The 21769-nt window shown below is 52.0% G+C and overlaps 1 protein-coding gene across 3 annotated transcripts in view; it reads left to right on the top strand.

Annotated features, from left to right (window-relative positions):
- The window catches only part of DNMT3A (DNA methyltransferase 3 alpha), a 101412-nt gene extending 80436 nt beyond the window's left edge, over nucleotides 1–20976 (top strand). The window contains exons 1-18 of one of the 3 annotated variants that reach the window (XM_036262317.1): nucleotides 4394–4620; nucleotides 5637–5852; nucleotides 6099–6257; nucleotides 6627–6734; nucleotides 6959–7115; nucleotides 7416–7565; nucleotides 7672–7716; nucleotides 8465–8544; nucleotides 9089–9201; nucleotides 9330–9513; nucleotides 9767–9851; nucleotides 11692–11837; nucleotides 12644–12734; nucleotides 12921–13069; nucleotides 14096–14181; nucleotides 16112–16181; nucleotides 17297–17415; nucleotides 18189–20976. In XM_036262317.1, coding sequence (XP_036118210.1) covers nucleotides 4513–4620; nucleotides 5637–5852; nucleotides 6099–6257; nucleotides 6627–6734; nucleotides 6959–7115; nucleotides 7416–7565; nucleotides 7672–7716; nucleotides 8465–8544; nucleotides 9089–9201; nucleotides 9330–9513; nucleotides 9767–9851; nucleotides 11692–11837; nucleotides 12644–12734; nucleotides 12921–13069; nucleotides 14096–14181; nucleotides 16112–16181; nucleotides 17297–17415; nucleotides 18189–18330 — 2208 coding nt within the window. In that variant the 5' untranslated portion in view covers nucleotides 4394–4512 and the 3' untranslated portion in view covers nucleotides 18331–20976. Of the gene's footprint in view, nucleotides 1–4393; nucleotides 4621–5636; nucleotides 5853–6098; nucleotides 6258–6626; nucleotides 6735–6958; nucleotides 7116–7415; nucleotides 7566–7671; nucleotides 7717–8464; nucleotides 8545–9088; nucleotides 9202–9329; nucleotides 9514–9766; nucleotides 9852–11691; nucleotides 11838–12643; nucleotides 12735–12920; nucleotides 13070–14095; nucleotides 14182–16111; nucleotides 16182–17296; nucleotides 17416–18188 lie in introns of those variants that run through there. The other 2 variants (XM_036262315.1, XM_036262316.1) reach the window with 2 other exon arrangements.
- The last annotated feature ends 793 nt before the right edge of the window (nucleotides 20977–21769 follow it).

Here is a 21769-nt window from a genome sequence, read left to right as displayed (position 1 = left end):
CCAAATCTTATTCCTCCTCCAGGTCTTATCTGTGCTCCACATGTATCTCTTTAACCTCATTTATCATCCATACTACTCATTTTTTTTATTGGCTTCTAAGCCATCAACACTCAGTGGGCTTAGTATTTATGATAGCTATCTTTACAGATGTTTGCTTTTCAGTGGCTTTTTCCTGTCTTTCCAAGTCTACTGGAATCTGTCAATTCCTGGTGTGTCTGTCCTCCTTGGGGCCTCTGCTGAGGAGGGAGCTTGAAATGGTTGAGGCTGTACTTTGAGGCTCCCCCTAGAGGCTTCTGGAGAAGAGGAGTGTAGTCTTGAGCTGCAGATATTTGGGAATGAAAGAATTGCTATACAGTGGTTTCCCCCCTATCTGGGGTTTGACTTTCCCCATTTCAGTTACCCAAGGTCAACCAACCACAGTCTAAAAACAATCAACTTCCCCAACCATCCACATCGTCATAGCTCCATGATCCATGATCACCAAAGCAGAGATCTTTGACATATGGTCAGGTCAATAGTAGCTGAAGTCCTGGCCCGTTTGGTTTAGTGGTTAGAGCCTCAGCCTGCGGACCAGAGTCACGGGTTCGATTCCAGTCAAGGGCACGTACTTCGGTTGTGGTTGATCCCCGGCCCTGGTCCAGGTCGTGGAGGAGGCAACCAGTCCATGTGGATGTGTCCCTCTCACGTCAGTGTTTCTCTCTCTCCCCCTCCCTCCCACTCTATCTGAAAATAAATAGAAAAAAAATAATAGCCGAACACGAAGTAGGTTACAATGCCTAGTCATTCACCTCACGTCATCTCATTATGTAGGCATTTTATCATCTCATACCGTCACACGGAAAAGGGTGAGCACAGTGATATTTTGAAAGAGACAACGTTCATAAGTATATTGCTATAATTGGTCTATTTTATTCATTGTTAATCCCTTACTGTGTGTAATTTATAAACATCACAGGTATGTACGTATAGGAAAAAGAACAGATATATAGGGTTGGGTACTATCCATGGTTTCAGGCACCTAGTGGGGGGGGGGCTTGGACCAAGTTCTGCCCCCCCCCCCCGCAATAAGGGGGGACTATTCTACTTTTGAACCAGTGCCGGTTCCCCCAACCTTGCAAACAGAAAGTGAGAAATTCAAGGCAGACCCAAAGTGACCTATGGGACCCAGGGACCTGGCCAGGAGGTTTTCAAAGCCTGAACTCTGGCCAGCTTTTAAAGGCGCCCCTCTCTATCCACCTGCAGTGTGCAGGGAGCCCCCTCCCCCCAGTTCTTGTTCTGGAGCGCTCCCAGTTCTGTGCGGGCGCCTTCCGTCCGTCTCCGAGAGCTTGGAGTTTCCCTACAGCTTCTTGGGCTTCTTCGCTCATCTGTAAGCTTTTTCTTTTCTTTCTTTTTTTTTTGGTGTGCTTCTGAGACTCACTTTTAACAACTTTCTCCTGGTTCTCTCAGACTGTTCGGAACCTCGTCTCTCCTTTCGCCTGCGCTCCCACCTTTCCTCCCCGCTGCCTTCCTTCCCTAGCAGCGCTGCCCGAGGGCTCCCCGCCTCGCCCCCCAGCCCCGAGCGAGCTCCAGCCGAGTTGGGGAAGAGGGGGCGGGGAGGGCCGGCCCGGGTGGCGGGGGCGGGCACAGCCTCCTGCCTGGCCCGGCCCGGCCCTGGGAGCCCGCGGAGGCCCAGCCGCGCCCCCAGGCCCCCCGCGCCCCTCGGCCCGGAGTAGAGGGGCTGGCCCACTGCCAGCGTCTGAGAGCCGGCCCCCTCCCCCGGCCCTCTCGCAGCCAACCAGGCACTCCAGCGGGGCTCACGTGACCTGGAGTTCTAGACAAAGAAAATGTTCAAGCCCTCCCCCCCCACCTACCCCCTCCCCCTCTCTCTGGCCCCCTCCGCCCCCAGCCCCATCGCCCCCTTCCCCTCCCCCAAGACGGGCAGCTACTTACAGAGCTCCAGGGCCGGGGCTCACACCTGAGCCGGACCGCAGAGGGGCTGCACCTGGCCTTATGGGTAGGTCCCTGGAGGAGCCCTGGGGAGGCTGGGGGCGGGAAGGCGGCAGGGCCGGTGGGAGGATCTCCGGGCCGCTGCAGCCCTCTGGGTTGAGAAGAGTCAAGTGTGCCTCTTTGGCCCGCAAGAGCTGCTGGCTCCCCTGCCTGGCCTGAGTTCAGGAGATGCTGAGTTCCTGCTGTCCCACCCACTCCCTCCTCACGAGCCCCAAGCCCCACTCCGCCCTGTGCTCAGGTGGGACCTGGAGGTTCAGGGGCCAGGAAGAGCAGCCCTGCTGTGAGCCTGGGGCAGTGGTCAGTAAGGGTTGTGGAGCAGGCCTTAGTCAGGGGTGCTGGGAGCCTAGGAGTTGGGCTGGAAGCAGTGCTTTTGCTGAGCTGGCTGGCAGATGGGTTGTTGGCATTTCCTTGCTGACCTGTGTTCCTGGCTGGTGGACCATGCTGTTCTCGGGCCACGCCAACCTTGTGGCCTCTTGAGAGAAATAGTTTTCTCTCCTGCACCCTGGGAACCACCAGAAAAAGTGGTGCTGGGGATGGAGGGAGCAGTGCAACCCTGATAAGGGCCGTGGCATATCAGTGGGTACCGTGGGGACAGTCTGATGTGGCCTGTGATGGGAGAGGTGCCCGGGACAGCCCAGGATCTGCTGCACCAACGGGGAGTCCACATGGGCGCACAGACCTCTGACCTTTGGAACGGGAAGCAGCCTGAATGCAGAGGGAGATGGAAGTGGGACAGCTGCCAGAGGAGACAGGACTGAACGGGGCAGCCCTGCTCCACCAGAGTGGAGTTACCAGTGGCTTTCCAGGCTGGACAAACTCCAGGCAAAGTGGCTTCCTTGAGCTGTAGTGATGGGGGATGGTGTAGTGTCTCCCTGTTCCTGCCCAATCTCTTGGCTACCCTGTGGTGGGGTCTTCTGATCTGGAGGTAGGAACTTTTAGCCCAAATGCCAAGGCTGAGTTAACCCTTCTTTCTCCTATTGTTTGCCCCCAGGGAGATGGGTTGGCGTGAACGTGAAAAAAAAGGTATTCCTTCCCTACCCTAGGCAGACTCCTCTAATGAGGCCCCTCCCCCACCCGCCATCGCTGTCCCTTCTTCCCCTTTTCTCTTGCCTCCTGCTGCTAACCCACCCCTTCTTCCTTCCCCTACCCCTGCTGACCTTGTCAGGATGGAGGCCCCCTTCCTCCTCCTCCCTCTGCCTAAAACTGTTTTGGGTGCGTGTTCTGCACCTAGTGGATGGGGGCGCTTAATAGCCGTCAGCAGCAGCATCTGACAAGCTGGGGGAAGTTGTGGGGGAAGAATAATGTTCAGGAACTGGCTGTGGAGGGGTGGAGAAGAGAGACAAAGGGGCTGTGGGGGTGGACGGAGGGTGGTGTCAGGCATGACTTGACTCTAGACCTGGGGAGCCCAGCAGCTTGCTGTGGAAGTGACTTCAGCTCCTTCCCTCAGAAGGCCCCTTTCTCCCTCCTGCTCTCTGCTACCTGCACACCTTGTTCTGGCTGAGGGGCCTTGTCCGCCCTGGAAATGGGGTCCTTGGGTCATCCAAGTCAGCACCCTAGTCTGGATCAGTAGTCATGCCTGAAGTTGGAGGTAGGGGAAGGGAGCAGAAACAGCTAGTCATGGTGCTTATCTAAAGGTGTCCGACACTGGATTCAGGCTGCCCCAGCTGATGGTTCTAGAAAAGAATCCTCCCCTCCTCCCCCAGGGTTGAGCACCCATTTAGGCATGACTTGTGTGGGAGGAGGTGGGGGATAACTGATAGTAGGAAGGAGAGGACAAAGTTTGCCAGGTGAGAGTGGGGCTAGGGTGGTATGAGCAGTTACCCTGCATTCTTCCACCTCATTCTCTGAGTTGTTTCTGGGCTGGGGGCAAAGGATGAGTTACTCCATTTTAGAATTTGTTGAGTCAGAAAAAGAACTAGCTAGGACTTTTATCCTTAGTGTTTTAGGAGTCGCTACAGGAAGCCAATTGGCCCAGAAACAAACACTTGAAGATTGAATGAATGAATCTACAAGAGAGTAGACCATTCAATTTGAAACCAAAGTTCTTAACGTAGATCCCTAGAATATGGGGGTCCGTTGACAGGCTTTGGAGCATCCTTGGAATTCTTGTTACAGATATACACCAGATTACTATACCAGCTAGAAAGGTTAACAGAAATCCTCCCATTCAAATGCATTTTTAGATTGGAGCAACTTAGAAAAGAAAGGGCTGCTCCAAAGTTCGCTGTTAATGAGTTGCAATGCTAAGAAAGAGATGTAGATGCTCTCACTTCCAGCTTAGAGTTCTTTTACTCCATGTTGCTTTCTGATGCTCTTTTTTCATCTTGAGGGTATGTTTGCATTCACAACGCTAAGCTCTGGGGGAAAGCTTCATGTTGAAAGGCATATAGAAGATGGGTTTTCTCTCTGAGTGTGGTGTGGTGGAAATGGGTGCAGAGCCTTGAGTTTGAGGGCCATGTGTTCTAGATTCAGTAGCTGAGATGAGATGAGGTTGAATAGCCCTCAGAGCTAAGTATCAAGGATTTCATGATGCTCTGTAGGGTGATGGGAATCCTGGAGCAGGTTGTGAGAAGGAATGGCCCTATGGGGCAGAGCCTGAAAGAAGAAATGATAGATGATGACAGGATGGAGCCTGTCCAACTAGGACAGTGATTGGGTTTGCATGAGTTTGTTGGTGGGATGGTAGAGAGGATGCCTGTGCTTAGTAGTTGTTGAAAGAATGAGTGTATTTATGTATGGATCCGAAAGGTACACAGCAAAGGAAGGAGGTGAATCTGGTAACAACGTACAGTGGATTTTATCCTAAGAACTCCAGAAGGGTGTGTGAGCTTGGAAGCAAGCAAGCTCTACCAGCTTTCTGTGGTGTTTGAGCAGTTGGGCAAGGAGACATGCTCTGAACACAGAGCAGTGATTTTTCATTAACAGTAGACATCACAACAAAACTAGAATTGTGCTCTAGAAACCACATACATTTTTCTAATTGCCCAGGAAAATTGTGGAGAAAAGGATGAGACACCCTGCCGGTGTGGCTCAGTGGTTGAGCATCAACCCATGTACCAAGAGGTCATCGGTTAGATTCCCTGTCAGGGTACATGCCCAGGTTGTGGGCCTGATCCCCAGTGGGGGGGCATGCAGGAGGCGGCCAGTCGATGTTCTCGCTCATCAGTGTTTCTGTCTCTCTCTCTCCCTCTCCTTTCCTCTCTCTCTAAAATCAATAAAGTAAAGATATTTTTTTTAAAAAGGATGAGACGATCCAATTTTGATTGGGAAATATAATAGAGGATGGAGCCAAGGTCTCTGCCTAAATGAGTGTGGACGTTTCATATCTGAATAGAATTAATAACTTTTGCATGTCAGGGGACAGGCAAATGATAATGGCGATTGGGAAAGATTTGACCTGGGAGGAAGATTTCCTAAGAGGCAAAGGAGAAGGCTGAATTGAGCCAAATGATTGGCCTTCACCTCTCAACTTCAAATCTCTGTTTTCCATGACAGGCCAGTTGAGTTGATGAGGGAAGAACTCTCTTCAGCCCTTTACCTCCTGTCACTGTCTCCAGACGAGAAGGAGATGGAGAAGAGCACCCCAAGTATGAGGTGGCCTTGCTGATTCCTGGAGAGGTCAAGGTAACTTCTGTTCCTTGTTTCCCCAGGCTGAGAAGAAAGCCAAGGTGATTGCAGTAATGAATGCCGTGGAAGAAAACCAGGGGTCCGGGGAGTCCCAGAAAGTGGAGGAGGCCAGCCCTCCTGCAGTGCAGCAGCCCACTGACCCTGCATCCCCCACTGTGGCCACCACACCTGAGCCTGTGGGGGCTGATGCTGGGGACAAGAACGCCACCAAAGCAGCCGATGACGAACCGGAGTACGAGGTGAGCGGCTTGCTTCTTCATCTGCCTCGTCCAGCTCTCTCCTGGGTCCTTCCACTGCCAGCTCCTCCCGTCCTGCTCTCCTCTCTCCACCTGATCCCAATTTTGCTCAGTTCTGGTCCAATCAGATGGAACTCCCTCCTGGCTGTCCTGACCCTCAGATGCCCAGGGCTGGGGTTGCCAAGGGGGGACCAGGGTGGCAGGGCCTCATGACCACTGTGTAATGACTTCTGCTCCTTGGGGCTCCAGGACGGCCGGGGCTTTGGCATTGGGGAGCTGGTGTGGGGGAAACTGCGGGGCTTCTCCTGGTGGCCAGGCCGCATTGTGTCTTGGTGGATGACGGGCCGGAGTCGAGCTGCTGAAGGCACCCGCTGGGTCATGTGGTTCGGAGATGGCAAGTTCTCAGTGGTGAGTTATGGGGTGTGGTGGTAGCCTGGGGGAGGAAGGGGTCTCGGTCCTGGGGCTTACAGTTTTGGCTGGGGGCACGGTCTGGACTTGGGGTGGTAAAAGTGGGCTCTGCTCGCCCCCACTCTGTGTGTGTGTGTGAATGGAAGAAGCCCAGGAGTTTTTACCTTCCAGAATCCCTTTCCCCAAAATTCCTTTCGTACTTGCATTTAGGTCCTTAGCATCATGTAATTATTTATTGATGCATCCAGTCCTCTCAGGGACAGGAACTGAGTCTTAATGCCTCCAGCCCCTGCCAAATGCCAGGCACATGGTGGGTGCTCAATGAGTGTGGAAGGAGGAAAAGTGAGAGGGTGGTGGTTGTCCCTCCAGGTGTGCGTTGAAAAGCTGATGCCGCTGAGCTCCTTCTGCAGTGCTTTCCACCAGGCCACCTACAACAAGCAGCCCATGTACCGCAAAGCCATCTATGAAGTCCTGCAGGTGAGCGCCCTCTGACGGATTCAGACCGCTAGTTGGCCTACAAGCAGGTGTGTAGATGTTAGCCCTGGGCAGAGGGTCTGCCTGCCAGGCCCTGAGGGCTCCTTTCTGCACTATTCAGATGTTCTCCTGTAGTCCTCCCCTTCCCTGTACCTTCTCCCACCTTCGCTACTGGGAGTCTGCCCTCCAGCCTGTCCTGACACCCTCCCCAACACGTTGCCCTCCAGGTGGCCAGCAGTCGTGCTGGGAAGCTGTTCCCAGCGTGCCATGATAACGATGAGAGCGACACTGCCAAGGCCGTGGAGGTGCAGAACAAGCAGATGATTGAATGGGCCCTCGGAGGGTTCCAGCCCTCTGGCCCCAAGGGCCTGGAACCACCAGAAGGTAAATGCCCAGCCTAGCCTTCTGGGACCCCTGCCAGCCAGGCCTGGGAAAATCATGCTTAGGGAAAACTACCACGGTCTCCATTGAGGGCCACAGTTTCCCTCTCCTGGAGTCAGGTTCAGGGCAGTACTGCTCGGGGACTTGGGGTAGCCTGTTCCCCATTGGCCTGCTGGCACCAGAGAGTTGGGAGCAAGGAACAAGTTGGGGACCAGCTGTACTCCATTATAGGGAGAAGGGGAGGAAGCTGGGATTCCTTGTCAGATGGTAACCGTGACCTCATTACCTGCTTTACCCATCCAGAGGAGAAGAACCCCTACAAAGAAGTTTACACAGACATGTGGGTTGAACCTGAGGCAGCTGCCTATGCACCACCCCCACCAGCCAAAAAACCCCGAAAGAGCACAACTGAGAAGCCCAAGGTCAAGGAGATTATTGACGAACGCACAAGAGGTAGTTAGCCTATCTCTGGAGAGAGGGGCGTGGCGAGGCTGGCATTCAGAGGAGGGGTGAGGCTCTCTCGGCCTCCTCTGATGCTGGGCTTCCCTCCCCTCCACAGAGCGGCTGGTGTACGAGGTGCGGCAGAAGTGCAGGAACATCGAGGGTGAGTCCTGCCGGGCCAGCTGCACAGCACTTCCCTGGGGCGGGCAGGTGGGCTGGCCCCTAAGGGGCTGCCTGGTGCAGAGGCACAGCTACTTAAGAGGTCTGAATGACATGGGACATGGGACATCAGCACTCAGTGACGGTCAGTGCTGCATGTGCCACTACCTCCAGCCTGCTTCACACACACACACCTGTCTTCTGGTGCCATAGCTTACTGATCTGTCAGTGGTGTCGGCTGGTTTAGGGTTTGGGGCACTCCAGTGGGTCACAGCGGGTAGCCCCTCTTGGGTTTGATTGAATTTGCCTAAACCTGACCTTCTGGCCTTTCGCCTCTCATTACCTTCTCCCATCCTGTGGTCATTAGCATCCTACATATGTCTCCCTTGGCCTAGTGATGGTGTGTCCAGCTCGGGGCCCTCAGGCCTGGGAATGATAGGGGCCCAGGACTTAAGGACTGCCCAAGGACTATCTCCAGAGTAACCCAGTGGCAGGTTCCTGTTCTGGTTGGTGGGTTCCTGTCCCTGTATGATGCCACTCCTAGATGGTGGCATTGATGCTCTGAGAGATGAGGAGGCTTCTGAGTTTGGAGCCACAGTGCCTCCCTGTTTCACCTCCCAGACTCCTCTCTGCCTTACTATTTTGGCTGCTGCTCCAGCACACCCCCTTTTTGTAGCTTTTCCAGAGCAGGCTTTGGTCCGAGGTGAGGGGTGTCCTGTGGTGGCGCTCACTCTGCTTTCTCTGCTTTTCAGATATTTGCATCTCCTGTGGGAGCCTCAACGTCACCCTGGAACACCCTCTCTTTATCGGAGGAATGTGCCAAAACTGCAAGGTAGGGTTATTGAGTGTGCCCCTCGGCCCCTGGCAAAGCCCAGCTCCAGACCTCTGGCCTGTAGGGAGCAGCACTTGGGATAGCTTGATGATGACCCCAAGGTTAGCGATGGAAGAAGAAAGAAAGTCCTGATAAAACAGCTCTTTGGGCTTCGGCATTTGACTTACCATTATTTTCCTTCTGAAAGTTTTCCCCTCTAAATCCCATCCTAGTCCCCAGATGTGAACTCACAACATCACAGTCACTAGTTGGAAATTGGGGGAAGAACCAGCTGGCCCAGAAGAAAGGGTACAGCTGCCTCCCTGGCCTTCTCTCAGGCCCCTTTGGTACTCTCCACTCTCATGGGGTTGGGAGACCTACTGTCTGTCCCCTTCCCTGATCTGTGGTTCAGGCCGGACCTGGTTGGATAAGTGGCAGGGTCATGTCTCCAGGGCTGAGTCAGGGTTCCAAAGTGAGAGCCCTGCCTGAGGCTGGCATCAAGACCTGCCTTCACCCCGCTGTCCAGGGTCCTGCCTGGGGGTCTGACCCTCTGCCTGTTCTCTAGAACTGCTTCCTGGAGTGTGCCTACCAGTACGACGACGACGGCTATCAGTCCTACTGCACCATCTGCTGTGGGGGACGTGAGGTGCTCATGTGCGGGAACAATAACTGCTGCAGGTGAGGGGCCCCGCCTCGGCCCTCCCTTCCTGGCTGATACTGGGGCTCACTGCCTGTCCTGCCCAGCCATGCTCCATCCAGGACCGGCCTGGGGCTGAGTTTCTCTGCTACACTGGGCTTCCTTCCAGGTGCTTTTGCGTGGAGTGTGTGGATCTCTTGGTGGGGCCAGGGGCTGCCCAGGCAGCCATTAAGGAAGACCCTTGGAACTGCTACATGTGTGGGCACAAGGGCACCTATGGGCTGCTACGGAGGCGGGACGACTGGCCCTCTCGGCTGCAGATGTTCTTCGCCAATAACCACGACCAAGAATTTGTGAGTGCTGGGCCTAGGGCCTGCTAGAACTCTTTGCAACCCCTACCTGTCAGAGCTGGAGGGCAGACTCAGCTGAAGCGACAGTGCTTCAGATGGTCGTGGGGCCGGGCGGTGAGCAGAGGTGCCTGAGCCCAACACTGGTTATGCAGGGTTAGAAAGCTGAATACACTCAGTTGGCTGGGAGGGCAACCCTGCGTGCGGAGCTGGAGAACATGCCTGGGCGCTCACCTGCCCTGTTGTGCTCACTGCCTAGGACCCTCCGAAGGTTTACCCACCTGTCCCAGCCGAGAAGAGGAAGCCCATTCGGGTGCTGTCTCTATTTGATGGAATTGCTACAGGTGAGAGCAGCACAGGTCCCGAGAGGCACTGCATCCTCGTCCTGGGACGTGCAGCTCCGCTTGGGGACTGTGTGTATTTAACTGACACAATGAAACAGTAGTGAGCTTTACGGCTGTTAAAGCATTACCCTAGAGGGGAAGCGTTGTGTTCAGTGGAAAGTAAAATAAGTGGTAAACCAACATGTCCAGTGGACACTTTTCTTAATGGGGAAGCTTTCCAGCAGAAGACAGAGCAATTGTTAGAGATTATTGACCGTTTTCACAAAGCCTCAAAGGACAGATGGGGCAACCAAAACACAAGCATGGGCACTTGGCGTTGTGCTTTGATTTTAAGTCGCAGTAAAAAAACAAACTGTAAGCAAGAGGGCAAAGAATATTTAAATTGCCCATGATCCTATAATTAGTGTTTTGGTGTATGTCATTTTAGATTTGTGTGTGTGTGCATTAATGTGTGTGTTTATATAATCATACATAGATAAAACAAAAGGATAGCAAAGTGTTTAGTGTTGTATTTTGCTTTTTCATTTATGATATAACAACTACTTTTTCATGTCAGTCAGTATAGAACTATAGTCTTTATTTGTAAATACTGCAGAGGATTCCATCGCGTGAAAGTACCATAATTAATTTTATCTTCAATTAGGTTGTTAGCTATATATTTTTTTTCCTATTATGAGCAGTGCTGTGACAAGCCTCCTTATGCATACATCATTATATACCTAAGCTGTTATCTTTTAGGGAATGCTGGGTCACCGTGTAGGCGCTGTATTTTCACGTGGTTCTTGATCTTGCCAGACGGCCCTTGTGAAAGGTGGCACTGACATTATCTACCCCTCAGGCCTGCTCCCAGGCTGAGGCTTTTCAGTTCTTCAGAAAGGAGTCACCCTCCTCAGAACTCGCCTTCCTGTGACCAGAGGGAGATGGACAGGCTAAGCCCAGGGACCTTGGTCAAAGGGCCAGCATGGGACTGGCACCCCAGGCCAGATGTTTGTCTTCTGTTTTCAGCTCAGTGCTGATGTTCTATAAAGCTAGAGAGGTTAATTTACAGCTTTGGTTTCCCAGGCTAGAAACTTAAGGCCTTCTTAAACCATGTCACACCTCAAGGGGCTGTAAAAGCTCCTTGGTTGGGAGCATTGGAGATGGTGCCACAGTAGCCTCTTTCTCCTGAAGCTCTCAGGGTCTGTTCTAATTGTTTCTTTGCCTCAATTCAGCAAGCATTTGTGGAGGGCTTGTGGTAAGGAAGTGAGTGTGGTTAGCTCAGGAGGAAATACAGGAATGAGATGGCCTGCTCTGTCTGAAAGACCATTTGTAGCCCAAGAGAAAGGCTGAATTAGGAGTATATGCTGCTCTGACGAGGTGGAGAGGGACATGCAGTGCTGGGGTCTTACGGGGGGGGGGTGATTCGGGGGGATGGGTGGGCATTGATGAAACATTTTTAGAGCAGGTGGCATTTATGTTGAGTCTTGAAGGATGGGTAGAATTGCAGCAAGACATGATATTTTGGGGAAAGGAGCAGTAAAGAAGGACCAGTGTGTGCAAGATGGAGAAATAACAGAGAAAAGGCCACCAAACACTCAAATGCTGTGCTCCCTCCTGAAACCACCTACTGACTGGTCAGTCTTTCCTGGCCTTGACTACCCTTGAAGTAGATCAAACTACACATGAAACAACCTCAGTGTCTTTGTCATTGATATTCCAGTTGGTCCAGAAGGACTTAAGGCAGCTTATTGGGCAGGGTGGGGCTCGGCCTGTCACTGACCCATGTGTCTGGCTGGCCATAAGGCTCCCCTGCAAAGATCAGAGGTGACCAGGTGACCGTGCTTTTTGCTCGCTGGTGCAGGGCTTCTGGTGCTGAAGGACTTGGGCATTCAGGTGGATCGCTACATCGCCTCGGAAGTGTGCGAGGACTCCATCACGGTGGGCATGGTGCGGCATCAGGGGAAGATCATGTACGTCGGGGACGTCCGCAGCGTCACGCAGAAGCATGTATGTCAGTGCTGTGGGACCTGCCTTGCCTTCTCTTCGTCTTTTGCACTCAGCTCCTGGGGGCAGCAGTACCCAGTCCCCTTTCATTTTGTTCATTTATTCTTTTCCTTTCCCTGGTTTTCCCCAGCTTCTCTTCCTCCTTCTCTTCCGTTTTCCTTCTTGTCTCAAGGGTGACGGGCAGAGTGAAATGGGAATTGGGGAGCTGACCTTTTGGGGCTTGGGCTCCTGCTCCCTGGCTAGTTTCAGGTGCTTGTCCTCCTAATACTTCTGGTGATAGCTTTACAAGCCTCCATTTTTCAGGGTCTCTGGTGGGGTCTTGAGTTATTGGCCCTTTGCCCTTCCAGTTGCCTATGTCTACCCCTGAATCTGCAGGCCTTTGGGAATCCTGAAGGGTGTCCGGATGGCCCAGACACCCTGCCCAAAGTGCACAGAGCACAAAGTACCTTTCCGTTCAACTGTGTGGCCAAGACTGCCTTCTCTCTTAGTGGCTGCTTTTCCTGCTGGGAACACACTGGTTTCCCTGCTGGCCTCACATGGTCCAGTTTGGTTCCTTCACTGTATGGTTTAGGAAACTGAGCCCAGAGGGCTTCAGTGACTGGCCTGTGGCTGCACAGTATTTGTGTGTGCATGTATGTAGTATGTATGTACGTATGAATGAATGTGTATATGTAATGGGCACACAAAGCAGCCAGGTCTCCTCTCCCCATGTCAAAGTACTTTTTTGCCAAATTCACAGATAATTTCTCTCTTCCTTTCTGCCTCTGTCCCTGGACATCAGGCCCATCACATTACCTTTATCCTCCCAGATCCAGGAGTGGGGCCCGTTCGATCTGGTGATTGGGGGCAGTCCGTGCAATGATCTCTCCATCGTCAACCCTGCCCGCAAGGGACTCTACGGTAGGTGCTGTGCTCACCCTGCCACCTTCTTGGCTGGTGCTTCTGCACGTAGGTTTCCTACTTGGTTATTTCTGCCCTGGGATGGCTACTCCCAATGACCCTGCCCTCCCTTAGCCTCCCTGTGCCCAAGCCACACTACTGTCTCTGCAGACAGCCCAGCTGACAGCTTTCTCTTCTGCCTCTCAGAGGGCACTGGCCGGCTCTTCTTTGAGTTCTACCGCCTCCTGCATGACGCGCGGCCCAAGGAGGGAGATGACCGCCCCTTCTTCTGGCTCTTTGAGAATGTGGTGGCCATGGGCGTTAGTGACAAGAGGGACATCTCGCGATTTCTCGAGGTATAGCCAGCACCCTTGGTTTGGCCAGCTCACTAATGGCTTCTACCTTGGACCGCCGCTTTATCCCTGTCTCATCTGCATTGTGGAGCTGGGGACTGGGGACTTCTGCTTTGCAAGAGACCCATTTGGGAAGCTCAGGGCTTCCCAGTTAGACAGGGAGGAAGCATTGGTAGAGGCGTACCCCGAAAGAACTATTGGTCTTGCTCTAAGAGTAGAAGGTACATGGGTCTTGGGAGGGATCTGAATGTTAAAGACGGTTGGGGTGCCCCACTGCTGGGGCTGGGGTTCTGTGTGGTCTTTCATGGGGGGAATCTAGGAGATGCCCAAATCGATGGCTGTTCCTTACTCCTTGACAGCTGTGGCAGATGCCTTATGACATCTGGGAAGAAAACATGGCTTATCTCATAGCGTGGGGCCAGGTTTGAGCCGTGCACAGAGATTCCTGTGGCCAGGGGCAACTTTGGGATAGGCGGTATAGGAGCTTGAGCCCATGCCCCTGAGTGTTGGGATCAGTAACACCGCAGTTGCTGTTCTGACTATAAATGTGATCCGTGTCTGGCTCATAATCTGAATAGACAGTAAACGTGTGCACACTTACTGGAACTTTCTTTCACAAAGCCTCTGGGTAGAGTAGAGCTGTGTGATCCAGCACAGCCATTGGCCTCTTGTGGTGTTTAAATACACATTAAAATTTCTTGGTCACACTAGCCTCATTTCAGGTACCCATTAGCACCTGCCATCGGTGGGGTAGTGGCTACTGCATGAACATTTATGCAGATAGAGAACATTTCCATTGTGGTAGGATGTTTCGTTGGTCTACGCTGGTCTCGAAGGTTCTAGTAAGAGCCTGTAGAACGTGGCTAGGTTTAATTCTGGCTTTTCCTGGAGGCTTCAGGCTGTTCCAGTGTGTGGCCTCCTCAGAGAGAAGTCAGAGCCTTTGAGGCTTCAGGGTTCTGAACTAGCAAAATTTCCTGGTCCTATTTCCTAGTCCTGTCTTGCTCATCATTACTCTCTTCTGTTTTATAGTCCAACCCTGTGATGATTGATGCCAAAGAAGTGTCAGCTGCACACAGGGCCCGCTACTTCTGGGGGAACCTTCCTGGTATGAACAGGTTGGTGAGAGCTCCCGGGCCTGGGGTGGCTGCGGGTTGGTGTCTGCAGGCAGGACAGCCCGAGGAGGGGGTCCCAGGTGGGCTCTCGGTCAGCCTCCCTCGCCGACCAGATTGCTGCTCTGCCATGTTCTTGAGGAAGAAGGGGAGTCAGTGTAGAGAACATACTTGCCCGAGAAACCAACAACTAGTGGTCGAAAGTAGGATCTTTAAAGTTGTATTCCTTACACCAAAGAAGCAGCAGTATGCTGCCTAGCTATGTAGCGGGTTCCCCTGTGTTGGTGATACCTTTCGAGTCAGCTAGCCCTCCGTCTCCTGCGGTCAAGTTGCAGAGAAAGGGGTTGGGGATGGGAAAGAGGTGCCCACGCTCAGCCACGGCTGGTCCAGGAGGGAGTCTTGAAGCAGCACCTTGCAGGTTAGAGGCCCTGTCACTGGTCCACATTTAGGATGCTCTTTAGGTTACACAGCTAGAGATTTTAATATCCAGGATGAAGAAAATTTTATTTTTTCAGTGCAGTAATTACACTATTAAAAAAAGGCCTATGAGGAGAGAGGTATTCTGATTGAAAGTGAGCAGTTGAGCCCTGGCTGGTTTGGCTCAGCGATTAGAGTGTCGGCCTGCGGTCTGGAAAGACCCGGGTTCGGTTCCCGCTATGGGCACGTACCTTGGTTGAGGTTTGTCCCCGGCCCTGGTTGGGTCGTGTGGGTGGTGACCACTCGATATGTCCCTTTTACATCGATGTTTCTCTCCCCCCCCCCCATCTGAACAAGTATCGAAAAGTGTCCTCGAGTGAGGATAAAAAAACAAAGAAAATGAGAAGTTGAAAGCAGTGTGAGGTCCACCCTCTAGATAATCTATTGCGGAGGGAAATATTTTCCAGAATATTTTGAGTGTGGATTTCAAACCTCCTCAGTAGAACCTGCAAATTGAAAACATCGTTGAATCTGGCCTCGGTTATCTTATCTCCTCTCTGCTACTCAGTAGTAGCTTGAAGTGGTAGGAGCTTCCCCAGTCCTGCCTCGTACCCGTTCAGCAAGGCTGCTGTGTTTTGTGAGGGCTTGTTGGTGGGAGGAGATGGGTCACTGGGGCAGCTGACCTGAAAACTCTGAGTGTGCTCCAAGATGGATGCGTGTATTAGACAAATGGGGCTGGCTTATAGAGTCCAGCGTTTTCATGAAGCCAGTAACTCAGTGTCTCTGGACACACCTTGGTCCTAGGGAATTACTCCCACCTGCTTCTTTCAACTCTAAAATACTAGAACTCTGAGCTTCCAGGAGGAGCAGGGGTACCAGCTGGGACCAGGTAGACGCGTGTGTGCGCATGCGCATTAACAGGAGTCTGGAGGTGTGACTGGACTGCAGATCCCTGGGGTCCCCACACTGAGATGGGGGACCTCTGAGCCTTCAATAAAGATTCCTTAACGTCATTGATCTGGTCTGCCCTCTGGGAAGTGTCACATGGAGTGTCACAGAATTTCAGTCTTCAGGGGACTGCAGAATTTCTTTTGAATTGTACATTTAACTGTGCAGTTTGAAGAATTTCATCCAGTGTACACACCCATGTAACTGTCACCATAGTTAGGATACACAACATTCTGTCACCCCCCCAAAAGCCTGCTTTGCGATAGGTACTTTTAAAACTTAGTTAAAACAACTGGTATAAAAATACTTGGGTTTCTCTCCTTCTGAGCAGGTGTTAACTGCTTATTTGTAGCTTGAGATGACTTGAATTTAAGGGCTAATGCTCGGATCTGTGTCCATGGGTGGCTGCAGTGTGTGCGCATATATTCTGGGGGAGTCTGAAGGGTTTATGATGTGTGGGAGACAGGATCCTCTTACTACCTGTGTCAGTCAGATGGCTCCTGGGTCAGTGCTGCTGGGTGTGTCCCCGCTCTTCTGGTTTCTGTTGTCACTTTCTCGTTCTGTTTCCTAGGCCATTGGCATCCACTGTGAATGATAAGCTGGAGCTGCAGGAGTGTCTGGAGCATGGCAGGATAGCCAAGGTTAGTCCCAGCGTCAGCCCTGTGCGGGGGGAGGGGGGCAGGTGAGGTAGCAGCCATCAGGCTTTGTGCCTGCCCTCTAGGGTTCTGGGTACAGCTAGTGTGGGGGATGCGATTAGGAGGTGATATGAGTCATTCACACAGTTGGCCCAAGGGGAGGATCCAGGGGGAGTCTGGAGGACAGGGAAAGAGAACAGAAGTCCTTGCTGGCTTCTGCTGCCCACCCTTTTTTTTTTTTATTCCTCACCTTAGGATATTTTTCTGTTTATCATCAGATAGAGTGGGAGGGAGGGAGGGAGGGAGAGAGAGAGAGAGAGAGAGAGAGAGAGAGAGAGAGAGAGACATCGATGTGATAGAGACACATTGACTGGTTGGTTGAGAGAGAGAGAGAGAGAGAGAGAGAGAGAGACATCGATGTGATAGAGACACATTGACTGGTTGTCTCCTGCATGACCCAACCAGGACCAACAACTTAACCGCAGCCAAGGTACGTGCCCTTGACTGGAATCGAACTCGAGGTTCATTGGTCCACAGGCCGACGCTCTTAACTGCTGAGCCGAACCAGCCAGGGCTGCCCACGCATTTTAAGCATTGCTTGGTGTCCCATGGGAGGCACCCACTGAGAAATCTTTGCCAAAGTCCCTAGATCTGCTAGGGCTTTTAAATTTTGGGGCCAGGACCTATTGCACAAGCCTCCAGAGTAGAGATTCTCCTGTGATGTCGAAGTTCCATTTCTCTCTGGAGAAATCTCCCTGAGTGATACACCAGGCATCAGGTTCCTTGAGAGCAGGTGCCTGAGTAACTTGGCATCTTTTTGCCTGTAAGTCAGTACACTTGTGAAAGAAGCAATTCTTAGAAGATTTAGGAAGAACGGTGGCTTAAGCTGCTATATCTCAAGTCCTGGCCAGCAGGATTGGACTGAGGATGGCTGGGTGAACTCAGAATAGGAAGAAGAACAAGGCGGTGGGGTCGCAGAGGCTCATGTGGAAATTCCCCGGCTCCCTGGATGGACCAGGCCTTGTCAGGGTTTGAGTCACCTGTCCCTGGCAAGCGCCTGGCACACATGGTAGATGCATGTTTGGTGAATGAGTGCTCATTCCTCTTTCCTCATCTTCTAGTTCAGCAAAGTGAGGACCATTACTACTAGGTCGAACTCCATAAAGCAGGGCAAAGACCAGCATTTCCCCGTCTTCATGAATGAGAAAGAGGACATCTTATGGTGCACTGAAATGGAAAGGTACCCGAGGCCGTGGGCTGGTGTCATGGGGCTGTGTGGTGTGTTCCGATTGCTGCCTTTGCGGGAGGGGTCTCTGTCTCTCCCAGCCAGGCTAGCGTCTTCCACAGATGCCATATGAGCAGTGGGTTTTCCCTGGCATTTCCCAACATGGCCGATTCCTGGGCATGATCCCAAAGTAAGAGGCATCTAGGAATCAGTCCATGATGCCTTGGCTCACTGAGGTCCTGCTGAACTCCAAGGAAACTCGGCAGCCTCAGGCGCTTCCTTAACTCGTGCTGCTCGTCTTAGGTGCTTTACACACCAGGACGGCACAGGACCAGGTGGGCCGTCAGCCTGAGCACCCTGATTTGGTGCGAACTGGACTCACGGGCTAGATTACCTCCTCATTCTCAGTGGCACTGCGATTTAGCCAGAGAAAGAGACCATTTACACAAACCACCAGAACAAACGAGAACTCCTGGAACGCGTTCGGCCCCTTTGCAGGGTTTGCCTCCCTCTTGTGGGGAAGGTATTAGGGAAGTATAGTCGTTACTTACAGACTTCAGGTACCCACTGTGGGTTTAAATCTCAGGTGGGGCCTGTCCTGGAGGTGTTTTTCACAAACACTAACTTTACTCCTACTGCGTGGTAAGTCTCTAGGCCACAATTATTCTTACCTTCAAATCCACAGAAAGCGGGGTGCCCGAGTCTTGACTCGGTTACAAAGGGCCGAAGATTCTGCAGACGCCCACGTGCCCGTGCTCACCCCTGCCCTCTCTGCCCTCTCTCCCCAGGGTGTTTGGCTTCCCTGTCCACTATACCGATGTCTCCAACATGAGCCGCTTGGCGAGGCAGAGACTGCTGGGCCGGTCGTGGAGCGTGCCGGTCATCCGCCACCTCTTCGCCCCACTGAAGGAGTATTTTGCTTGTGTGTAAGGGACATGAGGGCAAACTGAGGTAGTGACAAAGTTAAACAAACAAACAAAAAACACAAAACACAACAGAATACCAAGAACATGAGGATGGAGAGAAGTATCAGCACCCAGAAGAGAAAAAGGAATTTAAAACAAAAACCAGAGGCGGAAATACCGGAGGGCTTTGCCTTGTGAAAAGGGTTGGACATCATCACTTGATTTTTCAATGTTAACCTTTAGTCCTATTTAAAAACAAAACCAAGTTTCCTCCCCCACCTCCTTTTATTTTGGTCAGAACTTTTGTTTTCTACTCTTTTCAGAGGGGTTTTCTGTTTGTTTGGGTTTTTGTTTCTTGCTGTGACTGAAACAAGAGGGTTTATTGCAGAAAAAATTAGTAACAATACCTTGCAGAGGAAAGATAAGAGAGAAGGAAAAAAGGAAATTCTATAGAAATCTATATACTGGTATTGGATTTTTTTTTTTTTTTTTTTTTACTATATATCTTTTTGTTGTTGTCTCTAGCCTGATCAGATAGGAGCACAAGCAGGGGACAGAAAATAAGAGACACTCAGGAGGCAGGATTCCCTCGCAGCCACTGAGCTGTCTTGCCAGCACCATTCCTGGTCATGCAGAACAGAACCCAATAGCAGCAGGGAGACGAGAACACCACACAAGACCCTTTTACACAGTATTTCAGGTGCCTACCACACAGGAAACCTTGAAGAAAATCAGTTTCTAGAAGCCGCTGTTACCTCTTGTTTACAGTTTATATATATATGATAGATATGAGCTATATATATAAAAGGTACTGTTAACTACTGTACAACCTGACTTCATAATGGTGCTTTCAAACAGCAAGATGAGTAAAAACATCAGCTTCCACGTTGCCTTATGTGCAAAGGGTTTTAACCAAGGGTGGAGAGAGGGAGATAGCTTGAAGGTGAATTGTCATCAAGGGGGCTTTTCCCCCCCTTGGTGTTCAGCGAGGTGAAGGAGAATGGGAACCACGTTTTCCTGCTTCTCCCTGCCAAAAAGGGGTGAGATGAGGTGGTCGGGACGTGGACAGCTAAGAGCGGGATTCATCCAGGATCACGCAATAACCTTTTGATTTTTTTTTTCCAAAAAGGAGACTCCCTCAGCAAGATGGTAGGATAAGGGGTCTTCATTCCAAGTTTATCACATTAGCCGATTTGAGGGCTCCTTGTGGTGGGATCAGAAATAATCCAGAGTGTGGGAAAGTGACAGTTAAAACCCCACCTGGAGCAAATAAAAAAACATACAAAACGTACTGGTGCTTTCCTGTCTAAAGTCGCCTTTTGTGTGTTCTTTTATGAGGCCCCACCATCCACCCTCTGCACAAGGTGGCTTCCGGCCCTGGAATGTGATGTTTTTGGTCATCTCCAAAGGCTGAAGTTTTATACTGGGAGGCTGACGACACCTTTTGTTATAATTATTCTTATGGTTCTGGTTATAATTATGTTTGTTTTCAGATTTTTTGTTAAGAACACAAAAACCCAACCCCCCCCCTTTAGGTTTTACACCAAGGTGCGGGAATAGGGTGCTTCTGAGTTAGCGGTGGCCCTGGTGCCCTGGCTCCCCACCCCTCGGGCCAGGTGGGCCACCAGGTGCAGCGACAGCTGGGCGGCCCGGGAGACCCCGAGGCCGGCCTTCTGGTGCATCCCTCTTCTCTTCTACTTGCCCTCCATTGGAGTTAGTGTGTGTCAGGGCTGGAGGAAGGACTGGCCGTCTCTCTCCTCGTGTGTGTGATTGGAGTGGTGTGTTTCTTTTCTAGTGCTTTGGTCTGATGATAGCTGTGCTCTTACCTCGAGTCAGCAGCACCTGGAGCCCCAAGTGCACAACACTTGGTTCCACTTCCTACCGAGGCAAGCAGCCTGGTGTTGGCGGTAGGTGGGGACTGCATTGGCGGCTCCAGGGTGAGGGCCCAATGGGCAGATGCTTGCCTGGATAGATGGGGTGTAGATATGTGGCATATAGAGATATATATTTTATAATGGGAGGGGGGATGGCACCTCCTGGGACCGGCAGGGCTGGGAGGTGTGCTGCCAAGCACATGGTCCCAAGTTCGCATCCCTAGAAACGGGGCCTACGGTGATAGGCACTATATAAATAGATAGGGTCATGTATAAGAAATATTATGTAGTGGGGAGCGGGGGGAGGGGGCTCAGGATGCTGAGCCTCAGGCCCCACTGCAGACATAAGCCCCACACCAATCAATCAGTCCCACACGCACACACAGGAACATTTCTATCCCGATGCATAACGAATACACTCACACAGCCAGGGAGCACCCCGCGTGACTCTCCCCAGGATTCAGGACTGTGGAGTCGGCCCTGCAGCTCTTTACCTCTGTTGCCCTGATTGCAGGTAGACTGTCAATCCCAGAAGTTGCTAGGTGCTGAAGGCAGGAAAAGGAGGAGGTTTTATTTTAGCAGGTGCTCTCCTCTAGCAGGTAGCGTTCTCTCTCTTTTGCCCCTGGTGATGTCAAAAGATTCTTCTGTTAGCAACTGTGATACTGACCTGCAACTCTAGGCACCAGTAAAGTCAGCCCTCAACTCCCCCTACCTATTCTTCCCCCACCAAAATAAAATTTACATCCAGGTCTGTCTTGGCCAAGGGGCTTCCATAAAAAAAAAAAAAAAAAAAAAAATGGGACAGTGAACCTCATGTTTTGAATAAAGCAAATTAGTAATTGGTGACAAAGTTAAACCAAGGCTTTGAATCCCTTGCTCACTGCTCAGGAGTAAGCTCTCAGCGGGTAGCCAGTCTGTTCCTTGTAGGGGTGCTTAGTTCTGGGCCCCAGTCTACTCATTTCCTTGTCAGATTGGCTTTGAAGATCACACCCAGTTGCTTCCTGCCAGCCCTGCGAAATGGTGGCAGGTGGTGGTGGTGGGACCCAGGGGGCTGGAGTGGCTAGGAGCGGGGTACCTTTGCCCCTCCCACTCTGGAGTCCCTGTCCCTGACTGGTGCTCACCCTGTCCTGTCCTGCTCCAGCCAGCTCCATTTCCCTGGCCTGGAGACCACCAGCCCCGCTGGAGGAGGGCTGGGGGGGAGGAGGGCTGTCTCAGGCAGCCCAAGGTGCTCCCTCCCCCGCTGGCCAGCGCTAAGGTCTTCCCAGCCCCCAGCGTCAGGACAGTTTCCTTCCTCTGCAAACGCTTTCAGCATTTCAGGCTCTCCTAGGCCTTTGTCCTCTGCTTATTTGAAGGAGTCTGTCTGCCTTTCCAAATGGTGCAAGCTCCACCTAAGGGGTGTTATGGGGAGGAAACTTGAAGCCTAGGATGTGCACAGCAAGCCTGAGGACTAGCGTGTGCCAGCCAGCTTGCTCAGAGGCACTCACTCCTCTCAGCTCAGCAACCTAACGATGCCCTAGAGTGTGCCAGGTGCCTCTCGCAGGGATGAGAGTTAATCACCAGCCAACCTGTGGGGTCAGTCCCACAGTAGAA

The sequence above is a fragment of the Molossus molossus genome, unplaced genomic scaffold (genome assembly GCF_014108415.1).
Source record: "Molossus molossus isolate mMolMol1 unplaced genomic scaffold, mMolMol1.p scaffold_m16_p_15, whole genome shotgun sequence".
Lineage (NCBI taxonomy): Eukaryota > Metazoa > Chordata > Mammalia > Chiroptera > Molossidae > Molossus > Molossus molossus.
Note: the sequence above shows the minus strand (reverse complement) of the source record. Positions and strands in the feature narration are given on the sequence as shown.